The 25,549-nt window shown below is 36.1% G+C and overlaps 1 protein-coding gene across 1 annotated transcript; it reads right to left on the bottom strand.

The window, feature by feature from the left end:
* Positions 1-119: 119 nt before the first annotated feature.
* LOC113581880 (neuroblast differentiation-associated protein AHNAK) lies at positions 120-24,057 on the bottom strand. Its single transcript, XM_035531719.1, has 7 exons — positions 23,709-24,057; positions 15,831-15,880; positions 15,655-15,741; positions 15,438-15,548; positions 14,942-15,095; positions 14,689-14,846; positions 120-14,604 (listed from the first exon to the last, which is right to left on the bottom strand). The coding sequence occupies exons 1-7, from the start codon at positions 23,758-23,760 to the stop codon at positions 868-870; spliced, it is 14,349 nt and encodes a 4,782-aa protein (XP_035387612.1). The 5' UTR covers positions 23,761-24,057; the 3' UTR covers positions 120-867.
* Positions 24,058-25,549: the final 1,492 nt, after the last annotated feature.

Below are 25,549 nucleotides of genomic sequence, written 5' to 3'. Positions count from 1 at the left end.
TGTTGGGTGAATTTGCCAAAAAGGATTAGAACATTGTAAAGAATTTGCTGTAAACAAATATTGTAATATGTGAATATTGTAATGTGCAAATATTATAAATAATTGTTTGAGAATTATGGAACCATTTTAAAAGATTTATTTGGCATATATTTATGTGTGAATACAGCGTTTAATTAGAAGAGCAAATATATTTTCCTATATTGTGCAATAAGACAATGTAACATCACAGAACATTAATTTAACTGAACAAAATATACATATTTTGTCATTTTTGTTCTTTTTACATGAATGCAAATTTATATAAGCAATTTCTATATACTTTTTGACATCTCTGTTCAAAACAAGCAACATTTTCAAATAAAAATATGTGGTTAATAATCTTCAGTAGTCACAACAGTTTTATATGATTTTTCTATGAACATTTCTAAATCTGATGCAGTCTATCTTATATTTACCTGTGTATTACAGAGAAAGCCAAGTAAACAATTTCCACAAAGAAAAAAATCCCTTCTCAAAGTTAAACAGTAGTAGTATTTATTTGGATTATCTATTTTTCTTGATTTCATTGTTAAATCACATTTACAATTCAGCTTTATTATCTAACCCTATTTTGTTTTGATATATTACCTGGCCCTTTCTTGTATAATGGGCACCCAGTTATACACAATATATAAATGCATCCAGAAGCATAATATCTATTCATCTAATTTGATAACAGCCATGAATCAAGTTCTGCTAAAGATTCATTTAACTAATGTTACATAATCTTGTTTCCCCTCATTTTCATCTGTAGAGGAATCTGCATGCCTTAAAGATGTTTCAGAACTCATTATGATTGTTTCATTTGAATCTGCAGCCTCAAAAAAATCACATTTTCTCAGTATGTACAATATCTTTCAGTTTTTGAACAGAGGAAGCTGTGTCATCAGTGAAAGGCTCTGCAGCAACTCCCTCAAAAACCTGCATTCTTGATGTCATGCGTACTTTCTCATTGTCATTGCCAAACATTTCTTCAACATGCTCCTCTACAAATGTGTGTTCCTCCTTTAAAACTCTGGCTGTCTCAACTGATAACACTGAGTCAGATTTTATTGTAATTTCTTCTGGAGGTAAGGATTGAATAACCTGTGAATCTATATAAGTGAGAATTGTAGCATGTTGTGTGTCTGGTACTGTTTGTACATTTGACATAATAATGTGAACTTCTCCTGAAATCTGCTTCAGTGATTTTGATGAAGAAGAGGAACTGTCAGCAGAGAATGGAATGTTTACTTTCTCTGGCTGGTGGGGCTCCAATGAAATTAGCTCAGTCCTGGTTGTTGAAGTAATAACATCACCATGCATGTCACTCACCTCAATTGTAGGCTCAAAATATTTTACTTTGATTTTTGTAGGGGAAGCCAGTGAAAGGCCAACCTGTTCAGTTGTTTGTGCACTTATATCAGCAAAAGCTTCAGATGACCTAAGTGACAATGTTGGACTGATAGTGTCCTCTTCAACCTCTCCTGTGGAACTCTTCTCAGCCTCTTTTGTATTCATGTTACTCACTGGACTCATGTCACTCACTGGCTTACTTTTTCTGCATGACTGAGAGTCTTCCTTCTCATTGATGTTTGCTGTATTGGTTGGAGAGGACAATTTGGGTAATCTAAACCACCCACTCTTTTCAGGTTTTGTTTGTTTTTCCTCATCGTCTACTTTGTGGTCTGGCTGGGACTCAGATTGCTTTTCACTGTTTTCAAGAATAGCTTCTGAATTCACCATCTTATGACCTTCATCTGAAGGCTGACTGAATCGCAGTTTGGGAAATCTAAACTTAAGCTTAGATTTTTCCTGAGCACCTCCCTTATTTGTTGTTATACCTTCTGTTGATTCCTCACCTTTAACTCCAGTTACATATTCCTGTTTTGTGGGTGTTGTTTCTTTCTTTACTTGTTCAATTTCATCTAAATTGAGCACACTGAATTCAACATCAAAGCCCCTCAGAACATCTGAAAATTTGGTCATAGTAAATTTGGAGGTCTTTTCTTGTGTGTTTTCTTTATGTTTGGGTTCTGGAGCATTACCACTTGTGGCTGCATTAGCCTGTTCACCCTGAAATTGTGTTTTTGAAATACTAATCATTGGCATTTTGATAGTGGGATCTTTGAATCTACTTGGTGAGCCTTTGTCTCCTTGTTCATGTTTAATAGTTGCTTCTGGAGGTTGTTGAACTTTGTCTATAATTTCAGCTTCTGTTTTGGAATCCTGCTGTTTAATATGATCACTTCTGGCATTTATTCCAGTATTTATATCTGTTATATCAATTTCACTGCAAGATTTTCCATCTTTATCTACACCAGGCCCTTTTAGGTCAACTGATAGCAATTTGGCTGAAACCTTTAACTCTTCTGGTAGAGATATTTCAGGTCTCTCAACTTCTACATCCACAGCAGAGCTGTCTAATGCGGCTTTTGAAGCTTTAGTTCTAAATTTTGGGAGAGAAATTGGAGGAAGTTTAAACTTTGGAGAGTCAAACTTTGTTTCACCTTTTTGTGCCGTGTCACTCATTGAAAGGGTAATGTCTGTTTCTTCCATTTGAATATTTTGTCCTGATAAAGGATCAACATGTAGAAGCCTTGGACCTGGTTCAGGGGCCTTAGTTTCTGTTTTAGATAAACCAAACCTAGTAACTGAAAAACCTGATCTCTTAATTTTTACTTCAAGATCTTTAGAATCTACTTCGGGTAAGTTTACCTTCACATCAGTTTTTACAAATGGCATTTCAACATCAGATGCATGTCCTTCTCCCTCTCCCTCTGGCAGAGAAATGTCAGTCTTAGTCTTGCCTGCACATAAGATTATTTTTGGTCCTTTCACTTCTGGAAGACTTATCCCAAATTTTGGCAATTTGAATTTGCTCTCTTGTCCTTCAGTTTGGGTGTCTTGAATATCAACATTGAGAGGTTTCCCTTGTTTGTCTGTGTTAGGCCCTTTTATTCCAACTGCTATTGGATCAACTGGCACTCCTACCTCTGCTTGTGGTAGATGAATTTCAGGACCTTTCATTTGCACATCCACAGCAGAAATGTCTACTGCATCCTTTGTAGCTTTAGATCCAAATGTTGGGAGGGAAATTGAGGGAAGTTTAAATTTTGCTGGAGAGCCAATCTTTGTTTCATCTCCTTCTCTAGTATCATCAATTGAAATTTTAATATCAGCATTTGGTCCTCTGATTTTTGTATTTTCTGCTGGTAAAGACACATCACTATCAGCTTCTGGGACCTTAGTTTCTGTTTTAGAGAAGAACTTTGGAAAAGAAAAACCAGGTTTCTTCATTTTTATTTCAAGGCCCTTTGAGTCTACTTCTACTTTCACGTTGCTTTTTATATCTGATACTTCAACATCATGAGCATGCATTTCTCCCTTTCCATCTGGCAGAGAAATATCAGTCTCTGTTTTGCCTGCATGTAAAGTTATTTTTGGTCCTTTTAATTCTGGAAGGCTTATGTCAAATTTTGGCAATTTGAACTTGCTCTCTTGCCCTTCAATTTTGATGTCCTGAGCTTTCATTTCAATGTTGACACATCTCCCCTCTATATCTATCTCAGGTTCAGTTGCCCCTTTTATGCCTCCTTCTGTAAGACTGATTTCAGGTCCTTTACTTTGACCATCCACAGCAGAACAATCTTGTGTTGGCTTTGAAGACTTACCTCCAAATTTTGGGAGGGAAATTGAAGGAAGGTAAAACTTTGGAGAGCCAAACCTATTTTCATCTTCTTGTCCAGTATCACCTGTTGAAAGTGTAATCTCTGTGTTTGGTCCTTCCATTTGTACATTTTCTCCTAGTAAAGCTATATCAGCCTGTGTGAGATTCTCTTCGGTGGCTGTAGTTTCTGATTTTGAAAAGCCAAATTTGGGTAACGAAAAACCTGGTTTCTTCATTTCTACTCCAAAACCTTTTGAATCTACTTTTGGTAAATCTAATTTCACTTCAGTTTTTACATCTGGCAGTTCAACATCAAGTGCATGCTCTTCTCTCTTTACCTCTGGTGCAGAAATGGCAGTCTCTGTCTTGCTTGCATGTAAATCTATTTTCTGACCTTTTACTTGTGGAAGGCTTATTCCAAAATTTGGCAATTTGAACTTGCTTTCTTGCCCCTCAGTTTTTATATCCTGAGCTTTTATATCAACATTGAGATGTTTTCCCTCTCTGGGTACCTCAGGTATATATCTTATAGTATCTGTTAGGGTCTGAGCTGAAACTTTTACCTCTGCTTGTGGTAGATGTATTTCAGAACTTTTTATTTGGACATCCATAGCAGAGATGTCTACTGCCTCCTTTGGAGTTTTAACTCCAAATTTTGGGAGAGAAATTGAGGGCAGTTTAAACTTTGTTGGAGAGCCAAACTTTGTTTCATCTATTTGCTCAGTACCATCCATTGAATGTGTAATGTCTGTATTTTTTCCTTCCATTTTGACATTTTCTCCTGGTAAAGACACATCACCATGTGGGATAATCACATCCCCTTCATGGACCTTTGATTCTAATTTAGTTTCTGATTTAGAAAAAACAAACTTTGGAAAAGAAAAACCTGGTTTCTTTATTTTTACTTCAAGACCCTTCGAATCTACTTCAGGCAAATCTAATTTCACTTTGGGTTTTACATCTGGTACTTCAGCATTAGGTCCATGTATTTCTCCTTTTCCTTCTTGTAGAGAAATATCAGTCTCTGTTTTGCTTCCATGTAAGTCTATTTTTGGCACTCTTTCTTCTGGAATGCTTATCCCAAATTTAAATTTAATTCTGCTCTCTTGTCCTTCAATTTGGAGGTCTTGAGCTTTCATATCAGCATTGAGGGATTTCCCCTGTTTGTCTATTTCAGGCCCCTTTATGTCAACTGCTACTGGTTCAGCTGCCACTCTTACCTCAGCTTGTGGTAGACTTATTACAGGATCGTTAATTTGCACATCCATAGCAGAAATTTCTACTGCCTCCTTTGTAGCTTTAGATCCAAATTTTGGTAGGGAAATTGTGGATTGTTTAAACTTTGTTGGAGAACCAAACTTATTTTCATATTCTTGATTAGTATCACCTGTTGAAAGTGTAACCTCTGCGTTCGGTCCTTCCATTTTTAGATTATCTCCTCGTAAAGATATATCAACTTGTGGGAGATTAACATCAGCTTCAGGGGCCTTAGATTCTGATTTAGAAAAGCCAAACTTGGGAAATGAAAAACCAGGTTTCTTCATTTTTATTTCAATATCCTTAGAATCTGCTTCTGGTAAATCCACTTTCATTTTAGTTTTTACACTTGCTATTTCAACACCAGGTGTTTTCACTTCTCCCTTTCCTTCTGGTAGAGAAATGTCAGTCACTGTCTTGCTTGCATGTAAATTAGTTTTTGGTCTTTTTACATCTGGAATACTTATTCCAAATTTTGGCAATTTGAACTTCTTCTCTTGCTCTTCAATTTGTATGTCCTGAGCTTTCATCTCAACATCGAGAGATTTACCATCTTTGTTTATCTCAGGCCCTTGTATATCAGTGGACAGGGGCTTGGTTGACACTTGTATCTCTATTTCAGGAAAACCTATTTCAGTTTGTTTCATTTGTTCATCCACGGCAGAAATGTCTACTGCCTCCTTTGTAGCTTTACCTCCAAATTTTGGGAGAGAAATTGATGGGAGTTTAATCTTTGTTGGAGAGCCAAACTTAATTTTATCTTCTTTTCCAGAATCGACCATTGGAATTGTAATGTCTGTATGTGTTTCTTCAATTTTTATATTTTCTCCTTGTAAAGGTGCATCAACATTTGGAAGATTCACGTCAGCTTTGGGGGCATTAGTTTCTGATTTAGAAAAGCCAAACTTGTGAAATGAAAAAACAGGTTTCTTCATTTTTATTTCAATATCCTTAGAATCTGCTTCTGGTAAATCCACTTTCATTTTAGTTTTTACACCTGCTATTTCAACACCAGGTGTTTTCACTTCTCCCTTTCCTTCTGGTAGAGAAATGTCAGTCACTGTCTTGCTTGCATGTAAATCAGTTTTTGGTCTTTTTACATCTGGAATACTTATTCCAAATTTTGGCAATTTGAACTTCTTCTCTTGCTCTTCAATTTGTATGTCCTGAGCTTTCATCTCAACATCAAGAGATTTACCATCTTTGTTTATCTCAGGCCCTTTTATATCAGTGGACAGGGGCTTGGCTGACACTTGTATCTCTATTTCAGGAAAACCTATTTCAGTTTGTTTCATTTGTTCATCCACGGCAGAAATGTCTACTGCCTCCTTTGTAGCTTTACCTCCAAATTTTGGGAGAGAAATTGAGGGGAGTTTAATCTTTGTTGGAGAGCCAAACTTAATTTTATCTTCTTTTCCAGAATCGACCATTGGAATTGTAATGTCTGTATGTGTTTCTTCAATTTTTATATTTTCTCCTTGTAAAGGCGCATCAACATTTGGAAGATTCACGTCAGCTTTGGGGGCATTAGTTTCTGATTTAGAAAAGCCAAACTTGGGAAATGAAAAAACAGGTTTCTTCATTTTTATTTCAATATCCTTAGAATCTGCTTCTGGTAAATCCACTTTCATTTTAGTTTTTACACCTGCTATTTCAACACCAGGTGTTTTCACTTCTCCCTTTCCTTCTGGTAGAGAAATGTCAGTCACTGTCTTGCTTGCATGTAAATCAGTTTTTGGTCTTTTTACATCTGGAATACTTATTCCAAATTTTGGCAATTTGAACTTCCTCTCTTGCTCTTCAATTTGTATGTCCTGAGCTTTCATCTCAACATCGAGAGATTTACCATCTTTGTTTATCTCAGGCCCTTTTATATCAGTGGACAGGGGCTTGGTTGACACTTGTATCTCTATTTCTTTTCCAGAATCGACCATTGGAATTGTAATGTCTGTATGTGTTTCTTCAATTTTTATATTTTCTCCTTGTAAAGGCGCATCAACATTTGGAAGATTCATGTCAGCTTTGGGGGCATTAGTTTCTGATTTAGAAAAGCCAAACTTAGGAAATGAAAAAACAGGTTTCTTTATTTTTACTTCAAGACCTTTAGAATCCACTTCCGGTAAGTTTCCTTTCACTTCCTTCCTTTTTACATCTGGCATTTCAACATCAGATGTATGCACTTCTCCTTTGCCCTCTGGGAGAGAACTGTCAGTCTCATTCTTGCCTGACTGTGAATGTATTTTTGGTTCTTTTACTTCAGAAGGGTAAAAGCCAAACTTGGCAAATGAAAAACCTGGTTCCTTCATTTTTACTTCAAGACCTTTTGAATCTCCTTTTGGTAAATCTAGTGTGACTTCAGTTTTTACATCTGGCACTTCAACATCAAGTGCATACACTCCTCCCTTTCCTTCTAGTACAGAAATGTCAGTCTCTGTTTTCCTTTCATGGAAGTCTATTTTTGGTCCTCTTTCTTCTGGAAGGCTTATCCCAAATTTTGGCAATTTGAATTTGCTCTCTTGTCCTTCAATTTGGATGTCTTGAACTTTCATGTCAACACTGAGAGATTTACCCTGATTGTCTTTGTCAGGCTCTTTTATTTCAACTGCTATTGGATCAGCTGGCATTCTTACCTCTGCTTGTTGTAGACTTATTTCAGGACCTTTAATTTTCACATCTACAGCAGAAATGTCAACTGAATCCTTTGTAGCTTTAGATTCAAATTTTGGGAAGGAAATTGAGGGAAGTTTAAACTTTGTTGAAGACCCTAACTTAATTTTATCATCTTCTCTGGTATTGCCCACTGCAAGCTTAATGTCTGAATTTTTTTCTTCTATTTTTACATTTTCTCCTGGTAAAGATACAGCAACCTGTGGGAGACTCACATTGCCTTCAGATTCCTTTGTTTCTGATTTAGAAAATCCAAACTTGGGCAATGAAAAACCTGGTTTCTTCATTTCTAATTTAAGACCTTTTGAATCTACATTTGGTAAATCTAGTTTCACTTCAGTTTTTACATCTGGCACTTCAACATCAAGTGCATGCACTTCACCCTTTCCCTCTAGTAGAACAATGTCAATCTCTGTCTTCACAGCCCGTAAGTCTGTTTTTGGGCCTTTTACTTCTGGAAGGCTTATCCCAAATTTTGGCAGTTTGAATTTGCTCTCTTGCCACTCAGTTTTTATGTCCTCATCTTTTATATCAACATTGAGAGATTTCTCCTCTTTGTCTACCTCAGGTGCTTTTATATCCAATGATAAGGGCTGACTTGACACTAATGCCTCTGTTTGTGGCAGACTTATTTCAGGACCTTTCATTTGTACATCCACAGCAGATATGTCTGTTCCTTTCTTTGTAGTCTTTGCTCCAAATTTTGGGAGGGAAATTGATGGAAGTTTAAACTTTGGAGAACCAAACTTTGTTTCAATTTCTTGTCCAGTATCACCCATTGAAAGTTTAATTTCTGTATGTGGTTCTTCCATTCTGACATTTTCTACTGGTAAAGACACATCAACCTGTGGAAGACTCACATCACCTTCAGGAGCCTTAGTTTCTGATTTAGAAAAGCCAAACCTGGGAAATGAAAAACCCAGTTTATCCATTTTTACTTCAAGACCCTTTGAATCTACTTTTGGCAAATCTACTTGCACTTCAGTTTTAACATCCGGTACTTGAACATTAGCTGCATGTACTTCTCTCTTTCCCTCTGGAAGAGAAACATCAGTGTCTATTTTTTCTGCATGTAAGTGCATTTTTGGTCCTTTTAATTCTGGAAGGCTTATTCCAAACTTTGGCAATTTGAACATGCTCTCATGCCCTTCAATTGGGATGTCCTGGCCTTTCATCTCAGTATTGACAGATTTTTCATCTTTCTTTGTCTCAGGCACTTTTACATCAGGAGATACGCACTCAGCTGACACTTTAACCTCTGTTATTGGAAGGCTTATTTCAGGTCCTCTAATTTGACCATCCACAACAGAACTGTCTACTGCCTCTTTTGTATCTTTAGATCCAAATTTCTGGAGGGAAATTGATGTAAGCTTAAATTTTGGCTCTCCAACAACCTTCATTTTATCTTGTTCTCTAGTATCACCCATTGCGACATTAATGTCTGCATTTGGTCCTTCTATGTTTACATTTTCTCCTGGTAAAGATACATGTACCTCTATGAGACTCGCATCAGTTTCAGATTCCTTTGTTTCTGATTTAGAAAATCCAATCCTGGGCAATGAAAAACCTGGTTTCTTCATTTCTACTTTAAGACCTTTTGAATCTACTTTTGGTAAATCTACTTTTACTTCAGTTTTTACATCAGGCACTTCAACATCAGGAGTATTCCTTTTTTCCTTTCCATATGGTAAAGAAATGCCACTCTCTGTTTTGCTTGCATGTGAGAATATTTCAAGGCTCTTCAAATCTACTTCTATCAAATCTGTTTTCACTTTGGTATTTACATCTGATGCTTCAGCATAAGAACCATGTATTTCTCCCTTTCCTTCTGGAAGAGAAATGTCAGTCTCTGTTTTTCTTCCATGTAAGTCTATTTTTGGTCCTTTTACTTCTGGAAAGCTTATCCCAAATTTTGGCAATTTGAATTTGCTCTCTTCTCCTTCAATTTGGACGTCTTGAGCTTTCATGTCAACACTGAGAGATTTACCCTGATTGTCTTTGTCAGGCTCCTTTATTTCAACTGCTATTGGATCAACTGGCACTCCTACCTCTGCTTGTGGTAGATGAATTTCAGGACCTTTCATTTTCACATCCACAGCAGAAATGTCTACTGCCTCCTTTGTAGCTTTAGATCCAAATTTTGGGAGGGAAATTGTAGGAAGTTTAAACTTTGTTGAAGAGCCAAATTTATTTTTTTCTTCTTCTCCAGTATCACCCATTGCAATTTTAATGTCTGCATTTGGTCCTTCAATTTTTACATTTTCTCCTGGTGAAGGTACATGAACTTGTGGGAGAGTCACATCTGTTTCAGATTCCTTTTTTTCTGATTTAGAATATCCCATCTTGGGCAATGAAAAACCTGGTTTCTTCATTTCTACTTTAAGACCTTTCGAATCTACTATTGGTAAATCTAGTTTCACTTCAGTTTTTACATCTGGCATTTCAACATCAAGTGCATGCACTTCTCCCTTTCCCTCTGGTAGGGAAATGCCCATCTCTGTCTTCACCTCCTGTAAGTCTATTTTTGGTCCTTTTACTTCTGGAAGGCTTATCCCAGATTTTGGTAATTTGAACTTTCTCTCTTGCCCCTCAGTTTTCATGTCCTCAGCTTTTATTTTGACAATGAGAGATTTCTCCTCATTGTCTACCCCAGGTGGTTTTGTATCCACTGATAAGGGCTCACTTGACACTACTACCTCTCTTTGTGGTAGACTTATTTCAAGATCTTTCCTTTGTACATCAACAGTAGATATATCTATTGCTTTTTTTGGAGACTTAGCTCCAAATTTTGGAAAGGAAATTGATGGAAATTTAAACTTTGGAGAGTCAAACTTTGTTTCATCTTCTTGTACAGTGTCACCCATAAAAAGTGTGATCTCTGTATTTGGTTCTTCCATTTTGACATGTTCTCCTGGTAAAGACACACCGACCTGTGGAAGACTCACATCACCTTCAGGAGCTTTAGTTTCTGATTTAGAAAAGCCAAATTTTGGAAATGAAAACCCTGGTTTATCCATTTTTACTTCATGACCCTTTGAGTCTGGTAAATCTACTAGCACTTCGGTTTTTACATCTGATACCTGAACATTATGTACATGTATGTCTCCCTTTCCCACTGATAAAGAAATATCAGTGTCTGTTTTTTCTACATGTAAGTCTATTTTTGGTCCTTTTAATTCTGGAAAACTTGTTCCAAATTTTGGCAATTTGAACTTGCTCTTTTGTCCTTCATTTTGGATGTCCTGGGCTTTCATCTCAATGTTGACAGATTTTTCATTGGTGTCTGTCTCAGGCCCTTTTATATGAACAGACAGTGGCTCAACTGACACTTTTAGCTCAGGTCCTTTAATTTCATTTTCTTTAATTTGGTCATCCACAGCAGAAATGTCTACTGTGTCTTTAGTAGCTTTAGCTGCAAATTTTGGGAGGGAAATTGAGGGAAGTTTAAACTTTGTTGGAGAGCCAAAGTTCATTTTATCTTCTTCTTCAGTATCAACCATTGAAAATGTAATATCTGTAGTTGTCCCTTGCAATTTTACATTTTCTCCTGGTAAAGAAACATCAACTTGTGCAGGACTCAAATCAGTCTCAGGGGACTTAGTTTCTGATTTAGAAAAGCCAAACCTTGGAAATGAAAAGACAGGTTTCTTTATTTCTGCTTCTTGTCCTTTAGAATCTACTTTTGATATATTTGATTTCATTTTAGTTTTTAAATCTGGAACTTCAACATCAGATGCATGCACTTCTCTCTTTCCCTCTGGTGCAGAAATGTCAGTCTCTGTCTTGCCTGCACTTAAGTCTGTTTTTAATCCTCCTACATCTGGAAGACTTATCTCAAATTTTGGCAATTTGAATTTGCTCTCTTGCCCTTCAGTTTGGATGTCCTGAACTTTTGTATCAGGCTTGAGAGATTTTCCGATTTTTTTGTCTACATCAGGCCCTTTTATGTAAACTGATAAGGGCTCATCTGACACTGTTACTTCTGCTTGTGATAGACTTATTTCAGGACCTTTACTTTGTGCATCTATGTCGGATATGTCTTCTGCTGCCTTTGGAGCTTTAGCTCCAAATTTTGGGAATGAAATTGAGGGAAGTTTAAACTTTGTTGGAGAGCCAAATTTTGTTTCATTTTCTTGGCTTGTATCACCTATTGAAAGTGTAATCTCTGCATTCATTACTTCCATGTCTGCATTTCCTTCTGGTAAAAACCCTTCAGTGTTTCGAAGATGCACATCTGCTTCTGTGATTTTAGTGTCAGATTTAGAAAATCCAAATTTAGGAAATGAAAAGCTTGAGTGCTTTGTTTTCACTTCATGGCCTTTAGAATCTACTTCTCGTGTGTCTTCTTTTATTTTTGTCTTTGCATCAGGAATTTCAACATCAGGTGAATATGCTGCTGGCATATCTATGTTTCCCTCTGCTATAGCAAACTCAGTATCCTTTTTGGATGGACTAAAATGCATTTTTGGTACTTTGACTTCTGGAAAACTGATCTCAAATTTTGGTAGTTTGAACTTGCTGCCCTGTCCTCCAATTTCAATATTCTGAATTTTCTCATCCATGTTAACAGACTGTGGACCTTTCTTTTCTGGAAGACCTTTTCCCATTATAGACTTTTCATGTATGGGTATTTCAGCCTCCTTTTTTCCAAATTTTCTATCTGACCTTGAGCTTGTAGTCTCCATTGTATTTTGTTTCAGGTTTGTGGCTTCAGCAAGAGAAACATCTTTTAGTTTGGTATCAGTTTGAGGTACATCCACTTCAAATTTCTTCATCTTTTTTTCTCCAGTATCATTTTTATGAATATACTTTTTTGGTAAATCAGTTCCAATATCTGGGAAACGAATGTCAGGTTTGGTGATCCCAAAACTTTGCATGGATACTTTTGTTTTCTTTGATTTTTTTTCTTGTTCTATCTGGTCCACATATTTCTTAGTCTTGGGTTTTTTGCTCATTTTATCAGTTTGTGCAGCATTCTCTGCATCTTTGTCTACTTTCATTTTTGTCTTTTGTGTATTTGATTTCTTTATGGCTTCCATCCCTGGTATTTCAATGTCTTCTCGCTTTGGAAGTTTGAATGTAACCTCTCCAATTTTCTCATCACCTGTGATCAGCATCCTATCTATTTTTGTTTTTGGATCTTGAATGTTTGGCTTTGTGTAATCTGTTTTTTTAACAGCTATTGAACTTTGTTCAACATTATAATGTAGCTCAACATTTGGTATTTTGATCCCCATGTCCTTATCTGCAATATCAGAAGCTGATGACTTATCTTTACCTATTTGGCTTTTATATATTGTAGTGCTACTGTCTGCACTTGTCACTGATATTTTACAAGGAGATCCTCTAGGGGTTATGCTAGTCTTTTCTCCCTTCATTTCCATAATTGTGACTTCCCTTTGCACAAGCACTCCTGTAACATCCCCTTCAGGCAATTTAAAAGCTGGAAATTTGGAGACAGCCTCTTTAACGTCCTGAACATTGAACTCTTCACCTGTTTGCTGAGCCCGGATTTTCTCCTCCTTAGTAATATTTGGAACCTTCTCTATTTTTGGTACCTTAAATACAGGAGTCTGAAGACAGAGTTTTGATTCTTTAGATTCTATACCAGGAATCTCAATGTCTTCTCGGTTTGGGAGATATGTCTTAATTTGCTCTATTTTTGTCATTTTTATGGGGTCTTGTGTTGCTAATTTTGAGAGATCCACATTTGGCAATTTAAACTTTGATTCTAGTCTTCTATCTACATCTGCTAGTAAGTGGTCAATATTTGTCTCTGTTGGCAGCTTAGATGTTCTTATTTCCAAATCCTTCATTTCCACAGCAGAAATTGCACTGTCTGTTTTAAATTTTGCTTGAGAAATATCAGGTATGGCAAAACTTGATTCCTGTATGTCAATGATAGTGCTCTCTTGTTTGTTCCCAGAAGATTCAGGTAGCAAAAACTGAAACCCATCTACTGTACTAGAAAAGTGAGGCTTTGTTGTGGCCATGTCGGCCAATGGACCTCTGATTCGAATCCCATAACTCTCATTTTCAAATATGTTTCTTTCCTTCAACTGCTTTTCATCACATGTCTTCAGTGATTTTTCCAGTTCTCCTACACTGGACAATTCTAAAGAATTGTCTAATTTTGGTATGTTAATTTCTTTATTTATGGATACTAATTCTTTGTCTGAACTGTCCTTGTTGACCTCCTGTGTGTTTATATCATTGTCAAGTTGAAATCGTTCTGATTCTGGCTGCAATATTACAACAGGACTTCCTACAACATGGTCAGAAGCAGATATATCTGAAATTCTGTTTTCACCTGATTGGCTACCTGTTCCAGTATCAGTTTTCTCTTTCTGACGAATGTTAACTTTCATTTCAGATCTCTCTATCTTTCCTTCCTCCAAGGTCACAATATCTGCAGAACCCTCTGCAAAAGTAATTGAAATATCTGTAGTCTTTAATGTATTCCCCAAACTAATGAAATGAACCTTATGTTGCAGTTCTGTTTCTGACAAACTTGGGAATGCATGGTCTTGCTTGATCTTGGAAGACACCTCATTCTCAGCATCATCCACAACATGTGCAATGTCTACCAATTTTGCTGTAGCTTCTTCAGGATACTTTTCTTCTACTATATCAACTTGTTGATTTTCCCAAGCTGCCAAGTTCTCTGTTATCAATTCCTCTTTTCTCTGAGGTTCCTCAACAGACTTGCTCCTGTAGCCTTTCATCGTGACATTTAAATGCATTTTTTGTTTCTTTTCCTTGTCTTTTCCATCAGGGAATTTCAATGGTGATTTGAGTGGGGATTCTGTATCACTTGTTGGTGGGCTCATTTCTAATTTCCTATGTTCCTCTGCTTCTGATGTACTATGAGATCTCTTGAATTGGGCTCTGCGTCCCTTGCCAAAAGAAGGGAATTTCGGCCATGATATGCGGTCCTGCTGTTTCTTCATCTTTCTCTGAATTCTCATCTCTGGTGAGCCCTCCTTATTACCCTAGAAGTATAAAGGGGATCTTAAGTGGTTTACATATTAAAATATGAAAATATTTATGAGAAGGAAGAACAGTGTAGTTACAACCTCTGGGTGTATAATTTCAGCATCTTCTGGCATAGTTGATTCCACTTTGCGTCTGAGACAAAACTCCATTTTATATGGATGAGCATGATCAAGAATTTGCAGCGCATCTTCACACGACACATTATCAAAGTATACTGTAGCACTAAGTATCTGATCACCTGAAAGGATATAAATAAAGATGAAAACTCCACAATGTTTAAATTAAAATTATAATCAATAATTAAATGCCATTGTTGTGTTGTTTCATCCATACCCTCTTTCATACTCAGGTGCTTTGAAGCAGGTGAATCTGGTTTCACTTCTTTGATGAAGATCCCCTCTTTTCCTCCACCAGTCAATACTAGACCCTCCGCACATACTTCTTTCACTGTTTTCAAAATCATACCAGACTCTCCAATCTGTATGTCCTAAAACCATAGATGGTGAGTTACTGATATCTGTGAATGGAATACTTGTAACATTTATTTCAAAGTAGTTTTAGTAAAATAAGAAATAGTGAGTTTTTACAGAAAGTTGAAGAGTAGCTGCAATGATCATTTTATAAACCATTACTTTAAGTGAAACAATAAACAACATCCTTTCTGAAATTCATTTGTGTGCACAGTTCTTTTGTGTTTACCTAAAATTCATATGTTTTAAAATGATTCAAGACATGGCAGTTGATTTGGAAAATGTATTCTAAAAATGTATATTGTAAATTTAAATCTAAAGTCAAAACAAATGACAATGACTATTTCAATATGTCAGACCTCACTCATTTTGACAGTAGCACGCTTGTCAAACAGTGATCCAAAACCAACTCTTCGGCTTTTTTTGTTGCTGCCACTCTTGTGTTGTGTGTCATATATGTCCTCTTCTACCTGAAACAAGGAGAAATGGATATGGGACAAAAACATGTTTAAAATACTTCAGACTGATCAACCAAGATTTTGACCTAACTGAAGCTGTTGCAGATATGGCAGTTACTTGTTTTTCAGCTGGGAATTCCTCGATAGGTGAGGAGCCTTGAGGGCGCGGTCTTTCCCGCTCTAAAATCTCAGGCTCTTCAAACACCTAATGACAGAAATTCATAATACATATTACATTAGCAAAAACTTAGGAACAGTGATATTTTTCTGCAGTCTCTTTGTGGAAACACTCACTGAATCATCCTCTGTGTCCTGCTCTGGTCCCCTTAGCCTACGTCCAGGACCTGTATCAAATTAAAAATGCAGCATAATACATAGATTATTGGGAATATCAGACATTGTGGTAACAGCAGCAGTAACAAGAAACAAGAAATTCCTTATTTTTTATAAAATACAAAAATAAATAAATACTTTTTAAAAACCCACACTTCATATGTTGTTATAAGTTACTCTTTAATACTATATTCCATGTTAAATATTAGTTCAAACCACAGCATTGACAAAACAAATATTAAGGAAATATTAGAAATTGGAAACTCTTTCCTGGAAAATATTCTCTAAGGATCCAGGTAGTCTATGCCTTTCAATTCAATCTGTAATGTGAAGTACACTATTGATCTCTAGGGCTCAGACCAAGTAGAGGCCAACTTGTATGGAGGAAACCAACTATAGAATCAAAAGAGACTTGATGGACTAGTTGTACTGGAAACCTGTCAACTTGCAGTGACATGGTTAAAAACTGTTTTAACAGTAGATATACATTGTAATAGTAAAGATTATTGTAAAATTATATAATATTTATATTTAAGAACTTTAAAAAATGTATTGATACAATTTATAAGTATTTAAATGCTCCAAAATCTGCAAGATGCTACCTGTGCAGACCGTGAGGGTGTGTCAGATTGCGTAATGGTTAGTCAAATTGCATAATGGACAGGAGTATCTCCTAGGCACGATAAACAATCCAGCAATAGAGGTATTGGTGAATGACATCAAGCAGGACCAGTGTACATATGAGATATCTGACTCTGAACAAGATCCTCTCCCACAGGAAAGTAGACCCATATAAAACTTGTAAGTGACAAAACACTGTATCCAAAATGGTAGCTAATATACCTATGGTTCACTCACTCATAAACAGGCTCAGTTATTTGCAGGAAAGCAGATATTTTATGTGAGAACCTGCTTTTAGATGGTACAGTGATTTCACAAGGTCTTTTAGCAAATCTCTATAAAACAATGTGATCCAAGCAGATAATTTTTTAAACCGCAGCAGGTAGGTGATGTAAACATTTTGATAACTTTTTGGTACTTTGACAAACCTGATGTAATGTATGCAAAAATGAATCCTGCCGAAATCAAGTCCAACAGAATAAAACAGCTGGCAAAAATAAATAAAAATCCCTTAACAGAAAACACTATTCCTTTTCTGCAAATTACTCACAAAAGCTATAGACAATAGTTAAAAGATAATAATCTAAATGAGCAGACAGGGGCTTTAGCATTATTATTTCTACAGTATACCAACTTATGTTTCGCATAAGACCACTGTTAATTGTATGCATGGCATCCTCATTTTCTGACCATTAGATATAGACATTGCACATATGCACACACACAATACCCAAGAGAATCTGAAGGCAAGTCATGAAGATGAATTGCTTTATTGCTGTAGAGTAATTATTGTAGCGTGCTTCAGCTTGTTGAGTAAAGGCATGTACTGTGGAACATTTGATTTAATTTGGAAATCCACATTTCATTTGATTGTGGAAATGCATGTGTTCTCACCACCCACTTTACTAAAAATGTTTGTAATAGAAACACATTGTAGGCATGCCTTTAAGAAAATACACAATATGTGTTAGCAATGTGTGTTAACTCCAAATTATCAAAAACAAAAACTACAACAGCACCACTGTGCCTGATATACCAGTGCAACACCCACTACGGTGTCAGTGTCGTTACTGTATTGAGAATGGTCCACCACCTCAATAATAACCAGTCCACCAGTTTTAAACAAGTAGGGCATAGCTGACTAATTGTGTATGGCAAAACATGTACCACATTTTAACCATTAGCCATTTACCATGTCTCCCAATAAGATGATACTCTTTGCATTATGACATTGTATACACATGATCATGAAGTTCACCTTGCAAAAGGCCATTATCCCAAACCTCATTGAAGTCTTTCATAGATGCATTATATTCTATTGATTGAACTTGTCAAGACAAACATTTTATGTACACTGGTGCTGCCTTGCACATCCTTGTATTTTAATACATTGCTGCAGTACATCAAGGGTGCCAGTTGTGTCTCAGGAATGTAAATGCACTAGCAATAGTAACAAACCTCAAATTGTGCTAATTGATATCATCAACTGTAAACAGCCATTTTTGTGCTGTATGATAAACTAGCCCTCATTGTAGACATAAACACATTTGAATTGATGCAGTCATATCTCGGTGCTTTGTCCAATAAGCATCATGTTTATTGCTGCCTTTCAGTTTAGTCTAATGACTGATTTCCCCTGCAGAGGGGTATTTGCTTACTGATTAAATTTCTGAACAGTGACTTAGCACTAAGAACAAGCAGCTAAGGACAAACATCCTGGTAAGTCTATCGTCTATGACCGGAATTTAAGACCTTTTACTGAAAATCTATGAATAAATTTTGGGTGCATGGCTTCGTGAACCTGTGTGCAGCTGTGAATTCATGACTGCATCTGATGTCTGTGTGCAAAGTGGTGTCTGTGTGTGTGTATGTGTTTGTGCAAGTGTGTGAATTCATTTGTGTCAATACATGTATATGATCCAGGTGTCCAGATATATTAGCAAGAAACAAATTAAACTCAGAAAAGGTATTGTTACTTTCAACTCACTCCAGATGTTTTTCAATTATGGCAGAGAAATGTTAAGATAATTAAATATTCCACTGTGTGAAGATAGCAGCATGTTCTCTTAAAATGTGATGCCCATTTCTGATCCTTGATGAATACATTCAACTCATATTCGACTCATGCATCAGGTTTTGCACCAAACAAAACATCAGTTCTCAAAACAATTGCACAATTTTAGCTCAAAAACTATAGATTGAACTTACCTGAATTATTGAGTATCTGGAGCTATCTATATAAAGGTACTGTATCTGTATGTCCTGTGTGACTGCACCCAATTCATTAGACATACTTGCTTTGAAATGGCTTGTATTTAAGTACAGGAGGAGTTGCAGTACCCCACCCCTTTCAGGGAACACTTGTTAGGCAACACAGGCAACAACAAGTATACTTCTCAGCTACAACCAGTTTTTAATATGTGTCTAAATAGTTGGTTATGCGCTGTTGTCCATTTCATTGCATGTGTACATACACAAATTGATGATTGAAAATACAGACATTAAAATAACTTAGGGGGGAAAATGATTTGTTGGTGTGCATGTTTCCTGTTTGTCTAAGGAATGCACATGTTGTTTATTTTGCATGGTTGAATGCACCTTCATCACCTTCTGCAATTTGTTTTAGTTTTTTGGAGGAATGCTGACATTTTTTATAAAAGCAGTCATGAATACAGTAAATGAGGTATACAAAACCAAGCAATCCCCATCCCCAAACTAGTTCACATGTCTCTTCCCGCATCATCTAATCATATTATAAGTGCTTTTCATTTGCAATTCCTGCAATCACTTGCCTGTAATTTTGTGTAATCTAAGAATTGCATCATTCGTAAATTCTTAATAAAGTTCCTCCCTAATCAAATATTTACTTTCAGGGTGCTGTTTAAAGATGATAAGAGTATGACCTATACACTGAAGGGAGTATTTTATTCAGACTATCTAAGTATTATCCATATCCATGTTAGATATATTATTATGTAGTGAAATCTCTCTAAATATGATAATGGGAAGACATGATTTAATTGTGAATCTTCAATCAATTTTCTGTTTGTGCAAGCTTGAGTATATGTTATTTACTTCAGTGAGGGTTGAATTTTGATGTATAACAAAGGTACATATAAAGGTCCCAAAACGTGCACAAGAATGCACGATTACTCCAAAATAAAAGTCCTTTTTTTTTTTGCGTGCGTGTTCTTGGGCATGTGTCTGTGTGGATGCACAGTTGATCAGCTGAAATACATGTTGGTCAAGATATATTTTGAAGGGCTTTATTTATAGCTGCTAATGTTAACTGGCAATATTTTGGCCTAAAACAATTGTTTTATTTAGATAGACATTTTTTTCTTTTTATATAATTATAAAATTCAATTATATAACATATACATTTATATAAATTATATAAATATCTAAATATCTAATTACATAAATATTTACTAGTTTTGGACAACAGGTTTTGAACCCTGAAATCTGCCAATCAGGTGTTGAGTTTGCTGCTTACAAATTTCATAGGGAGAAGATTGGTAAAAAAATGCTAGGTATTTATACAAGTGGACTAATCATCAATATATGCATTCACTTTTAATTTTAGGCATACAGAACAATTATAGTATAGTATAGTATAGTATAGTATAGTATAGTATAGTAAGTATAACCCAGTTATGACAATGCTTACTAGCCCACATTTTACCAATAAACATTAGTTAATGAACATCACTTACATCATAAGATTAATGCTCTGTGCAAATGTATTATTGTGCTGTCTACTAAGAAAGCCAACAAGATAAATTTTGACTATAGTCTTCCTGTACACTTTGCTTTTCCCTCGTTGCATGAATTATGTTTCACACCATAAACAGACATTTTAGCAGACAGTTTATTAATATTATACATCGCTATAAAGACAGTTTGTCAGGTACGTTGTAAATTGTAATTAATTATACATTGTACTTAAAAATGATACTAGAAAAATATTTGAATTTTCTGCAATAGTTAAGGACTTTATTCAACAAAAAGTCTAGATTTGAGAGCCAGTCACATTACAAGTATTACATAGGTAGGTTTTAAGTTTTCTATTCCTGAATGAAGCTATAAGATTGTAAAAATCTGCACTTTCATTATAAAAAAAAATAGTTTGCATGTTTTGCATTAGTTTGATAGAAACCAAATGTACATTTTGTTAGACTGAACATTGTAATTTGCAAGAATATTTAGTTCTCATTTCACACTGTGGTGCATGTATGATACCAAAAGATAAGCAAACAGATCCTTATTAGACATTGTGCTGTTGTGCTTGTTGTGGCCATTCTTAGTGATATGCACTATTAGTCAAAGCAGCACTGATTGTCTCAGCAGCAGATGCCACAAGTTCCACAAGAAATGTTTACTGTGGATTTGAGCCCAGAAGTATATAATTGGTTGCAATAGCTTCTCATGCTTGCCTGTAGTCTATAGCCCTATAACATATACCATCTGCAGGGTTTATACTGGTTTTGAATATATATTTAGTACAGCTTTGAATGTGGTCATTATATAAGCAACAAGCTTTATTACTGCTGTGTTTGGATCCTGGTTGAAAAATGCATTCCACACAGTACTTGAGAAAAAAAAATCAGAATTGTCAAATCTATGAAAAAATCCACAGATGATGTAACATGTTATTTCTATCACTTTTATATCCTCTAAGAATTTGCAGAGATTATAATAAATGGGGTTAGAATCATACTATGATAATTTATTGCTGTTTATGGAATCTGTCACCATAACAAACAGATCACCCAAGACTAAGATTACAGGCATTAGAGCATGTTTTCCTGCTTCTGTGGCCACCTGGGAGGAGTCTGTGGCAGAAACACTTAAAACAGCAGAGCTGAGATATTGATTCTGTGTATTGATAAGAACTCACATTAGTATCTTTCACAGAGACTTTTTACATTAAAAATATAATTAGATTTCAGTAGAGGGGAAAGAATTCAAAGTGTATTTTCTGTTCAGGTTGTGATAATATGGGACAGCGGTACCTCATTTTTCCAGTTAATCAGAAACATTAACTGATTCAGATAAAAGATGCCAGGAATATTATCTTTGACTTAGAACTGGATGGTAAGAGAGGTTTAATGGATGGGAAAGAGCCATGAAGATGAGATAATGTTTGGATCACCTTAGAAAATATTTTAATGCAAGTTATTCAAAGCAAGAACTTTTAGCTTATAAAAATCAGCACCAGGCATTTGATCCTGTTCATAGTTTCAGTACATTCAGTGTACCCAAATGCACAATCAGCATCATTCATTATTCATAGGCAGGAAGGCCATACGAGAAATTGAGTCACTTTTAGTCTACCTTTTAAATGGGCACTAAGTAGACATAAATAGTGGCTAATATATGAGCTTTTCTGCTGATGTACCAATGTTTTGGCAGGCCACATTTTCTGCTCCTCCACCTTTTCTTTGTCTAAATTCAGGTTTGAAATATAGGATCCATTTGGGCTATCTTAGCATACAAGTTACTGTGTTTCAAAAAGCTTAGAATATCTAATGAAAGTTTTCTTATTGCTTGACTAATTCAGATAATTTTACATTCATCCCCATCCTCAGTGTGAAATTTAGAAAATGAACGCATCACCTTTTCTGGCAGCTAGTCATGCCTCACAAGCTGAGTGACCTTGCAACTGAGCTGTATGACATTTCCTTGTCAACCTGAGATACATTATTGTTAAATACATTTAAGTGCCTTTAGATATAATGTACAAAAAAGCAATTAAATCTTCTAAATAGTTCAAATTCAATTCTAAATCATTTCAAAGATGGCAAAAATATAGTTGTCTGGGTTTTGTTAAGGATACTATATGCACTTCATTATAAAGACCACAGCATAACTTAGATGATTTGATTAGTGTCTTGTTCTAAAGGACCCTAAAATGTTCCTGACTGCTCAAATAAGTTTAGAAACTTGAAAGAAACTTGTTTATGCTAAAGACAACATAATGACAACATAATGGGTGCAAGCAGACAAACATCAAAAACTAGGCTGATAAACATCTAGTTTTCTACACTAAGAGTAGTTGTAAGGGGATGAAGAAAAATGCTTTTAGACTGATGACTAATCACTTTGAAGGCAAATTAAATATTGTGGATATGTTTTGTACTAAAACCATTTCTTTAAAAACTTATTTCTGAATTTCAGAATTTGCATAATTCCAATTAAAGTGCTATATGAATCATATTTTAGCCTGTTAACCCTTGTCTGAATCTGAATATCATATTCTGCAGTGATGATCCTGGGATAATGGATCAAAAATCTGTTTTATTCTGGGAGGCTCCCTTGCTGCACACACAAAAAACATTTTAAAAGAAGGCAACACAGCTATGAAAAGTGACTGTCCTTTGATTTGGCAACACCTGTATAGTTATTGTTTAACCATCCCCAGGGGGATGGGCATGTCTTGGGTTAGGTTGCCTATTTAGACTTGCTATGCACACACACCCTGCTTACTCATTGACAAGAATGCTATTGTTTACTTTGTAATATGAAAAACCTGCCCCATTGGCATATACGGCACATACAATTTCTTCACAAATTGATAATGGAAAACTAAAGAAAGAAGCCTTTAACTTACCTAAAATCACAACTATATGCAACATAAAACCTAATAAATATGTTGGCTTATAACACAATATAAATATTTCATCATTTGAACATATGCTTGCTTTGGCACTTTAATAGAAAATATTGAAATGAGAGTTTTACAAGAACTTTTTTGCAGCTGTTGCTTCAGGTTGTAATAAATAAGTATTCTCCAAATATAAGTTTACTATAGATGTCCTACGGATGCTGCAGACACACTCTAGACTGCAGCTACCTCCCATCACAAAACTGCATAACTATGTACACACCCACAACACAGCCACACCCACTTTACTGCAGACACACCCAGATCACCCCCCCGCACTGCAGAGTAAGTATCAACAGAGCTGTTCAGTGATGCTGGTAGCAAGTGCAGCAGCATATTTTCATTTGCACACACACAGTCACTGCAGCACCTAAGAAACAGGATATATTACAAGGCAGGAGTGCTGAGTTATCAGGGATAAAAATAGCAGGCAGACATATAGGGTAGTAGCATGCAAATAATACAGAGAGATACGGAAAGCGAGAGAAGCAGGGAGAGATGCAGAAAGAGAGAGAGTGAGAGAATGAGAAAGAAAATGCAATGATGCCCACCCGTCGCTGGCCCATGCCAGTTAGGGAATGCCAGATGAAAACAGTCACACATAGTGGCTGTCCGCTAGAGATCCTCTGAAGGGTGTCCACCGAGGTCCTGCCCGCAAATTTGCTGCTCCAGCTCAGGCACCGTCTGTCTACTCCCTCTAGAGCTGCCAAACTCACAGGCTCCTCTTCCCTGTTAGATGCAGAGAAAGGCAGACAGAGGCGGCAGAATGGGAGGGCAGGAACAGAGGCAGTGGCAGTCTCTGGTAGATGCGAATGAGTGAGTGAAGCAGAGAGAGAGCAATACTGTGCTGCATCCACACTGGTTAGAAGTACACTCCAGAATGATGCTGTCCTCTCTTCTCCTGTGAAGTAAACACAGACTCCCATGCAGCATGCAAAACAGATTATATGGCGGGGGGAGGGGGGTGGTTTTACTGTCCGGCTACATTTCAGCCCCTCCCTCTTTCCCCTTCAACTACACCCTCCTCATTGATTAGACCAACCAGTGCAAGGACACTCAGGACAGTTTACCAGCCGATTTGTCTAGGACTTAAGAAAAATATTCTCTTTTTTTTTTTCAAAGTATCCAGATCGAATGCATAATTTAATGTGACACCACACAATACATCATTTCATATGTCTTAGACAAGAGAAGGAGAATGGAAGATGCTGTCCATCTGGTGAAGGAAACAACAAATTTGAAAGAACACTATGATCTAGGAAACAGACTCTGTACTGGATGTACATAGCATTTCAAAGGCTCGTGATTGCAATTTGTTAAAATACTTAGATAAAGTCAGTCTGTCTGGCTCACTTAATTTGAGAATGGGATAAGATGGCCACAAAAGCTAAATTATTTAGGACTCAGGCGAAATAATAAAAGTGATCTCACAGAAGAGTAGACTATGACGTCAACCTCAGTCCAGATTTCTGCTGCTACAAAGATGCAATGATAGAGCAACTGCTTTGTTCCATTTCAGAACAAACAGCATTTTTATGAATTGCAGATATAGTTTTATATATTGAGTCATTAAAAGTTTTTACAGTATTATGTTAATTATGATTATTTGGTGAAGGATCAAGGCCCTAAATCAGAAACTATATAGACAATATCTTGATTATATTCATTTTTAAGGTTATTTGGTAAAAGGTTTGGCCTCTGATCAAAAGATTTTAGGGCTTATTATTACAGGTTGCATGAGGAGAGGTGTGCAGGCTCTTAACCTTAAATGACTCCTCTAACAAAAAAAAAACAACTATAGATTTATTTCTATATTTATTAATACATATATTTATTTAACTTTGAAAGATAATCAAGAAAGACACAAAAAGGATCACTATCATACTAGTGAAATAAATATTAGGATAACATATTAAGGCAAGGCTGCGTTACCTTGGTGTAGTTTAGTAGTTTAGAGCAATGCATTTTTCTTTGTTTGTTTTTTGCGTTTTTTTTTTGGTATGGTGGTGTAAATATTTTCTGTAAACTGATGCATATAGATAGATAATTAGATATATATAATTCATTATAACTGAGTCCTAAAGGTTTTGCCATTGGTAGGCCATGTAAATTTGTTTTGTATATATTCAACAGTCCATCGGTCTGTTTCTTTCCACTTGTCTCTGCATTACAGTCAGGGAGTGGCAAGATGATACTGCATTAGCCTCTGGCCCTAGCCCAAGAAAGTAGTCCACACTAAAATCTATTTAGGTAATCGAGAAAAACAAGGCTGCACCTTTGCCACTGTCTTTGCTCTAACTGGCACATGTGCTGAGATCTACCACCACAACTGCCTTTATTCTTTACATGTTTATACCATAGAATATATGCATTTGCATTAATGTATGATAGA

This window comes from Electrophorus electricus, chromosome 11, assembly GCF_013358815.1.
Source record: "Electrophorus electricus isolate fEleEle1 chromosome 11, fEleEle1.pri, whole genome shotgun sequence".
In the NCBI taxonomy this organism is placed as follows: domain Eukaryota; kingdom Metazoa; phylum Chordata; class Actinopteri; order Gymnotiformes; family Gymnotidae; genus Electrophorus; species Electrophorus electricus.
The sequence above is the reverse complement of the archived record's forward strand: the minus strand, read 5'-3'. Positions and strand labels throughout refer to the sequence as shown.

Bases quoted from the DNA above. Each gene is read 5' to 3' on its own strand.
- LOC113581880 (XM_035531719.1), bottom strand. From the start codon at position 23,760: ATGTGTGACTGTTTTCATCTGGCATTCCCTAACTGGCATGGGCCAGCG. The intron at 15,881-23,708 runs GTGGGCATCATT...AATTTGATACAG, and splicing joins CTGGCATGGGCCAGCGACGG to GTCCTGGACGTAGGCTAAGG. The intron at 15,549-15,654 runs GTAACTGCCATA...TCCTTGTTTCAG, and splicing joins AATTCCCAGCTGAAAAACAA to GTAGAAGAGGACATATATGA.